This window comes from Gossypium hirsutum, chromosome A10 (genome assembly GCF_007990345.1).
Source record: "Gossypium hirsutum isolate 1008001.06 chromosome A10, Gossypium_hirsutum_v2.1, whole genome shotgun sequence".
Lineage (NCBI taxonomy): Eukaryota > Viridiplantae > Streptophyta > Magnoliopsida > Malvales > Malvaceae > Gossypium > Gossypium hirsutum.
The window spans coordinates 35223107-35231554 of NC_053433.1; the positions used below are offsets into that span (position 1 = coordinate 35223107).

General features: G+C 28.6%; 1 protein-coding gene across 2 annotated transcripts; it reads left to right on the forward strand.

Annotated features, from left to right (window-relative positions):
* Positions 1–1012: 1012 nt before the first annotated feature.
* On the forward strand, positions 1013–3737 carry LOC107897030 (transcription factor bHLH104). 2 transcript variants are annotated; one of them, XM_016822358.2, is made up of 5 exons: positions 1013–1390; positions 1510–1572; positions 1803–1880; positions 2454–2616; positions 3197–3737. In XM_016822358.2, the coding sequence occupies exons 1-5, from the start codon at positions 1305–1307 to the stop codon at positions 3443–3445; spliced, it is 639 nt and encodes a 212-aa protein (XP_016677847.1). In that variant the 5' UTR covers positions 1013–1304; the 3' UTR covers positions 3446–3737. The 2 variants fall into 2 exon arrangements, with proteins under 2 accessions (XP_016677847.1, XP_040935688.1); XM_041079754.1 differs by having other exon boundaries at positions 1099–1389; positions 1506–1572.
* Positions 3738–8448: the final 4711 nt, after the last annotated feature.

Here is an 8448-nt window from a genome sequence, read left to right on the forward strand (position 1 = left end):
ACTGAACAATTAATAAAATCCATTAAATCACAGTTCACTATTATCATATATTTAAATCATAAATATTAATTAAATATATCTACAAACCCACTCATCATAATTGTGGTCCCAAAATCACTATTTTTGACACTACTGAAAAATGATCTATTACATTAAGGATACTACTTTGGTGGAGGTGGAGAAAAAGAATAAGTTCATTATACTGGAAAGCCCCTTTGTTTTTCCCTAGGATTATAGTCTCAAACTTATGTATGGAGTTTATAAAGCATCCTCTTCCAATATCATGAAACTTGAACCCAGAACAACATAATCACCGTCACTGGAGGGCCCGAGTTATACTTCAACCTGTGACCGCATAGCCACTTTCAACTAGGAGTCCTAGTTATATTTCAACATGTGACCATATAACCACCATGAACTAGGAGTTTAAGTTGCAACGCGATGGGATTCTAAGGTAATGGTTCCATTCCCATATGACAAATGAAATATATGGGTCTTCGAGCACCATCGTGTTACCGTGAACTCAAAGATACCTTAAAATTATCAAAATGTCTACCTCAAGCACAAACAAAAATAAATATTTCTCCTAAAATCTTTCTCTATAAACACAAACACTCAATACAAAAAAAAAAAAAGAAGAAGAAGAAGTAGAAAACACATCCTATAGGAAACGTTTTCTGCTAAAGTGTTAGCCAAGAGGCTAAAAGTGCACCCTAGCTCCTATCAGACGTGTTTTTTGTTTCTCTCTCCAAAATCGACTTATTTCTTTAAGTATTAAAAAAATCAACCTAAAACCTTAATTATTTTTTAAAGATAATATTTTTATCAAAATTACCCATTATTTTCCACTTCATAAAAAAAATGGTACCAAATGCTTAAACAACTTCATTTTTAATTATTTCATAATTAAATTAGTATTTCACGGCTAAACTTAAAAATAATATAAGTAAACATAGATTGAAAAGTAATAATATAATGTATAAAAAAATAAAATATGAAATCCCAAAAATATATGAACCGCCGAAATTGAAGTGGCGGGTATAAGTGATAGCCACTTTGGAGGTCAAACTCAGAATATCAATAACGACGCGGCGGCGCGCAGCCCGGTCATTTCACTAACTCACCCTTCTCCACGTGTTCTTATGTCACTGGATATATGCTTCCATATTCAACCAAAAAAAAAAAAGGAAGAATATTTTCAATTCCCAAAATTTCCTACAAATATATTTTTACCTTATTATATCACGCCGAATTTCCCAGAAAAAAAAAAGAATTTAAAGATTTAAGAGTCGTAGTGGTGCAAAATGGATTTAATAGAAGATTGGGATTTTCTGGATTATAGTTTCATCGATGAAAATACATCTCCAGATATACTTTTGCCCAATTACAGGTTTTTTCCCCCAAAAGAATTTCGATTTAATCTAGGTTTTGTTTTTCTCAGTAACTTGTTATAATTCGGTATTTTTTCCCCTTGAGATTTGAATTTGAATTACAATTATTGTTCCGTAGCGGCAGGGAAATTGTTGTGCATCAAGAAAAGGGATTCGTCGATAGAGATTGCTCGCGCAAGAGGTATTGTCTCAATCCATATTTCAATGTTTCTCTAATTTCTTAAAGGTTTATGGGTATTTAATTGTCGAATATAATATAAAGTAGGTTTTTTGTTTGGACCCATGACGCTTAGTTCTTAGAACAAAAAACAAACTTTTTTTTTTTGCTTTATGTTTACTTGTTATTGAATTTGACATCAGCTTAAAATCTTAATTTGAAAGACTGATATTAGAAATTGATGGCATTTATAGGGGACGCAGTGGATCATGCAGCAGGCCAGGGACTAAAGCTTGCCGTGAGAAATTAAGACGGGAGAAATTGAATGAAAGGTATGTATTTTTTTTTGGGTAAAAGTACTATAAAGGCCCCTCTACTAAAAATAACGAGTAAATTAATCCCTGTACATTAGATCAAATAGTAAATTAGTCTTTAATGTTAAAAAATCTATTTATTTGTACCGTAAAAAACTACTGCCCTTGATGGAATAACTAGACAGTGAGGTGCCACGTTTACGTCATGCTAACGTAGAGAGACCAATTTTTAACTATAGAAATGGATGAAATTTTTAACAGGACAGGTTTGGTCTCTAATCTAATGTATAATGACTAATTTACTTATTTTTCGAGTAGAGGGGGCAAAATGCAATCTGATTTCTACTATTGGGGCTTTTATGGTACTTTCACCATCTTCTTCCATTAGTTTCTTCATCAAAGTTTTCGAACCTTTTATATTTTCTTTCTAATTTTTGAAGCAAAGGTATTGTTTTTGGTTAATATTGCATTTTTTTTCTTTTCTTTTCTGGTATTCATATTGGTGATAACATTTTATCAAAGGTACACTTTTTACAGCACATTAATCAGGCTGTGAATGTCAAAGAATCAGATTTTGTTATTCTCTTGTAGGTTTCTGGATCTAAGCTCTATTTTGGAACCTGGGAGACCTGCCAGGACTGACAAATCCGCAATACTGGATGATGCAATCAGAGTTCTGACCCAACTAAGAACTGACGCTCAGGAGCTCAAAGAAACAAATGAAAAGCTATTGGAGGAAATAAAAAGTTTAAAGGTTAGTTTTCCTTCTCTTTAGGTAAAACTAGATATTCACATCATGTTTGTTCCATAATTTGCTCAAATCTTCAGTAAACTGCTAGTCTTTTAACTCTTTGATTTGTTAAGCAACATTCTTTGGCCTCTGAACCATGCAAGGTGTATGTTGCTGACTTTAATTTTGGTTTATCAGTATCGTTTGGATCAGTTTACCGTGTTGAGATACATAGACGAAAATTGATAAGTTAATTGTTGTGCTCATTTGTGATACAATTTGGTGTAGCTGACATCCTGTTCAGTGCCATGTCTTCATTAATGCAAATTTTAATCATTTGCATTTGTATGCAACTAATAAATGGAAATATCGTAGACTTGTCTAGCTTAAAACAAGTTGGTCTTTAACTGAATTAGCGACAAAAAGAAATCTTTGAAAAGTTGAGCTTGGAAAGTAGGCATCCTAAAGTTCCAGACCTTTAAAATTGGCTGAGACATATAGATACTCATTTTGTTGATGAATTGTTTCTGTTGTTTCCGATTGCATCGTATATTATACTGTCTTCATTTTCTTTCCCATTTTCCTTAACTTCCCAATACAACAGGCTGAGAAGAATGAAATTCGTGATGAGAAGCTTGTACTGAAGGCAAATAAAGAAAGGATAGAGCAACAGTCGAAAACATTGAACGTTTCACCAGCTAGATATCTTCCTGCTCACCCGGCAGGGTATCATGCCGCGACAAACAAGATGGCAGTTTTTCCTGGTTATGGTTTGGTCCCAATGTGGCAATATTTACCTCCATCATCACGGGATACGTCTCAGGATCATGAGCTTAGGCCCCCTGCAGCGTAGTGCTTTTTTCTTCATTTTGAATTCGAGTATCCTCGCATGGTTTTGGCCTTGGCTGATCTGTAGATATGCTATTGAAAGGTTGATTATCCCATTTTAAATTCAGCCATTGGTTCTATTCACTGCTGCTTCAGATTGTTAATCTGAAATTTCTTATTTGGACAGAGTTTTCAGAGTTGCAGCTTCCAATGAATTCAATGTTAATCCTACTTGTTATAGACTCAAGTCAAATTGTGATAGTTTCTGGTCTGTGGCTTTGAATTCTTTAATGTGACTTGGTTTTGGAGTTTGATCCTGCTAGACCAACTTACAGCTTGCTCCTCTGATTGGGTTACGTTTGGGTTACTTACTAACTTTTGTCATCAAATCATCCAACTATCAAAAGTTATATTATGATCATTTTTGTTATCAAATTGTTACTTTTTGATCAATCATCTGCTGACTTTTGTTCCCTATTAATGAAATAATATGGAATTATAATTAAAACATTAGTTTGGTATTTTTTTAAAAAATATAATGGTAATTTTTTAAAAAAAAATTAAAAAATAAAAATATCATAAAATTCTAAAGAAAACAAAATCAAAGAATTCATAATTTATTTTATATAAAAAATTATGAAAATATTTTTAAATTTATAATTATTTGAAACAAATTGAAAAATTCATAGAATTCATATTTTTTATTATTATAAAATTTGATTGAATTTAAATTTATACTTTCAAAATGATTCGAAAGGAAAAAAATTGTTAACTCTCCTTGAGCTCACTAAACAATGTAGACATAATATATATTTGTAACTTTTGTGTCATAATCGTGATTAAGTTATTTTGTAATTATATTTTACTTTAAAAATAATAATTTAAACTTGACCAAATTAAATCTATATTTTCAAAGTTATCCTTCAATTCTTTTTGTATTTATTATTTTATTTAAAAATAATAATTCAATTTTTTATGAACATAATACAAACATCTTACCATGCGAAGATTAATAACTTATAAAATAAAGTTAAAAAATATATTAAACTAAAATAAATATTAATATAAAAAAGTATGGATTTGAAAAAACTCATAATGATTTTTGTTTTTATTTTTCATCATATTACACAATCAATATTTTAAAAATAATTATTGTAGCGACGTAAAAATTTTAGCTTAACTTGGTCGCTAATTGTGGCGATTTATTGAAAAAAAGTTTGAAATTTGACATTTGATTTTTGAAATAAACAGGGAGTCGCCACCGATCCTTTTTTCTAGGTGTGATCGGACACCTATTAGATCTCTTATTAAAACAAATAAAAGGCTGAGTTTAGGTCTACGTTAAAATCCAGAGAAAATTTAGGGTTCGGGAGTCGGTTACGTGCGAGAAAGGTCCCAAAATTGGTACTTATAAACAAGTGTTGTCTTAATTTTCAAAATTTCAAGTTCAAAGTAACCTTGAATCGTGACTGAGTAAAACACGAGAAATTTCAAGTTTCGTTTTCTTTTGAGAAGGATATACCGTTTTAACACGAGTCGATTGATATTCACCCAACATAGCGATGAAATCAATGGCTTAACGTTAAATCGGTACGTTGCCTTGATTATTGAAATTAATTAGAAAACAAGAATATGGTTTTCAAAGTAATGCAAAGCAAATTAATAAAAAAAATAAATAAAAGACAAATCTAGAGGTACATTGAAGCGAATATAAATGTGACAATAATATTATAAACAATAAAGATATATATGATACTAGAATTAAATATGAAATGGAAATAATGAATATTGATACATGATATTAAGAGTATGTATGTAAACTATATATAATGTTTGATAGTGAGAATATAACTAATAATGTTAAAATATATACATAATATATACATGTATACATATGAAAAATGTGTGCACATGATGTATATGAAAAATATATACATAGTAATATAAAATAATAAGTGATGATAGTGAAACTAATGGGTATAATAATTATAATGATATATGAAAATAATACTATATATAAAATATGCATACAAGTATAATAAAATATATGTCTTGATATTAATAACAAACATAGTAGGAGTAAAATAAATGTAATAATGATATATACACAATATGGTATTAAGAATATATATATATACAATATAGTATTTAAAAATATATACATAACATATATAAAACATATACAATATATACATACCTTAGAAATGATAATAATAATAATAAACTACTTTGTACACTACACAAATATATACACATATATATATATAATAGTATTAGAAATATACAATATAATATTAGAAATATACATATAATAGTATAAAAATATATAACTAATAATATTAAAATATATATAATAATATATAAAAAATATAATATTGAAAACATATATACATAACATACATGAAGAATATATATAATATAATATTTAAACATTTACATAATATATACATATTAGAAATAAATAACGACTAATAATAATAATATTAGAAATAATAATGAAGTATATAAAAAAGCAAATATAATATAATAGTAATATTAAAATAAAGTAATTAAAATAGTACTATATATAAATATATATATACATACATATATAATATACATACACTAGTATTAATAATAATAAAACTAGAAATAATAATAATTAGTAATAATAATACGTTAGAAAATAATTAATATGTTAATAAAAATAATAGTAATGAAAATAATACTAACAGTAATAATAAAGATAATAATAGAAATAAAATAATAGTAATAATATTAATAATATGTAAAAAAATGAAAATAAACGAAAAAGGACTAAATCGAACTAAGAACAGAATTTTGGGGCAAATTTAAAAAGAAATAAAGGGCAAAGGATCAAAATGAACACGCGGGCAACTCTGGGGGACCAAAAACGCAATATTCCCTCCTCCTAAAACGCAGCGCATGGCAGAGGACTAGATCACAAAGCGCAACAAATTTCGGGGCCTAATTAGGAAATATTAAAAACTCAATTGCGAAAACATGAAAAGGCAGAAGGGCCAATTGCGCAATTAGACCATCAAACAAAAAACACGAGGATCCTAGGGTAAGACGGGTCGGGTCGGATCGGGTTAGGCCAAAATGACGTCGTTTTGGGGTTAAAGGGCAGCCCCCAAAATGACGTCGTTTTGGAGGGCTATATAAGGCCAATTTTTGACAAAAAAAATCATTTTGAGGAGAGAGAAAAAAAAAGAAGGGAGAAAGAAGAGAGAAGGGAGGGGGGAAGGAAATCCGGCCAGGGGGCCGGTCACCGGCGATCGTCGGGCGCCGTGCTGTGGCCGGAAAAGGTAAAAATTTACTTTTTTTATTTTTTTATTTATATTTTAATATGTTTTAATATATATATAGGTAAAAAAAAGCTTAAAACCAAATTTAAAATAGAAAGAAAAAAAAAAGAAATCACCTTAAGGTTTTTTAAGCTTTTAATCCTTTGATCTTGGTGTTTTTGTATGCCTAAATGCTATTTCTATATTTAAACGCTAATTGAATCACTATATTGAATCTGAAATTGAATGTTTTACTTCTTGTTTTTGTGTTTTTTCTTACTGCCAAAATGAAAGGAAAAAAAAAGAGACCCCCCTATTACATTCGGATCTGCTTTATAGCCATTTCTATACAACATTTTTTTAAGTTTCTTGCCATTGCTCCTTGTCGTCTGCTCCCATTTCTGCATTTTGTTCTTTTTTGTGCCTTGTTTTGCAGGTTTTGGAAATCAACGGGTGGGTGCACATGGAGGAGTTGGTGGGAGTGTCAGACGCGTGGGGGCGTGGTGGCCAAAGCTGAGGGGCATGCGGCGGCTGAAAAGGGGCTAGGGTTTTTTGCTGGAAAATGTCTAGTGATAGTGGACTAGGTTTAGGGTTTGTGAATTGGGTATGGGTAATTTGGTTTTGGGCTTGCCGGGCCATTGTAAAAAAGGACTATTTATTTTGGTTTATTTGTAAATGGACTGGGCCAAAATTGACCTATAACAATTATAATAAATTTTCTACATAAAATAAATAATGAAAGGAATTTACTGTAGTAAAAATTCCTTTTTTACATAAAATAGAATTATATCATGTAAAGAAGTCGAAACATAATTTTTCTTGATGATTAAAAAATGATGATAATATTATTTTTTAACATAAAATAGATAAGGAGAAGAAATCTAAGTAGTGATAATATTTTTGTTATTAAAAACTTTGATTTTACTACTTTTAAAAATTTTCTGTATTTTGTGATGAAACTTCAAATAAAAATCTAATGTTGAGTTATGTGATCTAATATTATTTAATTAACTCATACAATAAAAAACCTTTTAAAATAATTATAATACAATTTTTTACATAAACTATATAATGAAAAGAAGTTGCAACAGTAATAATTTCTTTTACATAAAATATAATTTTTCTTGATAATTAAAAAATGATTATAATATTTTTTACATAAAATATGTAACGTGGAGAAGTCTAGGTAGTGATAATATTTTTCTTTATTTTATTTCTTTTAAAATTTTACTCGTAAATTTTTTTTTTTTTGTGATGAAACTTCAAATAAAAATCTAATGTTCAGTTAATGTCATCTAATATTGTTTAATTAATTCATACAATAATAAAACTTTTGATTTTCATGATATTACTTATTCCACATTTTAAAAATAATTATAATACAATTTTTTACATAAAACATACAATGAAAAGAAGTTACTTTTTACATAAAATAAAAGTTTCTTTTACACAAAATAAAATTATATCATGTAAAGAAGTCTAAATATACCTTTTCAATGTTTACTCAACATTTACTTACCTAGATTTATTCATATTCTAGACTGAACTCATACTTTTTATTTATCAAAATTTACCTGTATTCTCACCCTTCAAAATTCTTTTTCAACAGAATTTTATACATATCATCATAACCTTTATTTCTTCTTTACTATACTCATACACTTACTTATTTTCATAGATACTATCATCCTTTATTTATTTTATGTACTTCTTTTTGAATAGTATACATAAGAGAGTTAGG

What these genes read in the sequence shown, in the direction of transcription:
- LOC107897030 (XM_041079754.1), top strand. Translation starts at nt 1,305, where the DNA reads ATGGATTTAATAGAAGATTGGGATTTTCTGGATTATAGTTTCATCGAT. An exon ending in AGAGATTGCTCGCGCAAGAG is followed by an intron (nt 1,573 to 1,802) that starts GTATTGTCTCAA and finishes TGGCATTTATAG; the next exon opens with GGGACGCAGTGGATCATGCA. An exon ending in CGGGAGAAATTGAATGAAAG is followed by an intron (nt 1,881 to 2,453) that starts GTATGTATTTTT and finishes ATTCTCTTGTAG; the next exon opens with GTTTCTGGATCTAAGCTCTA.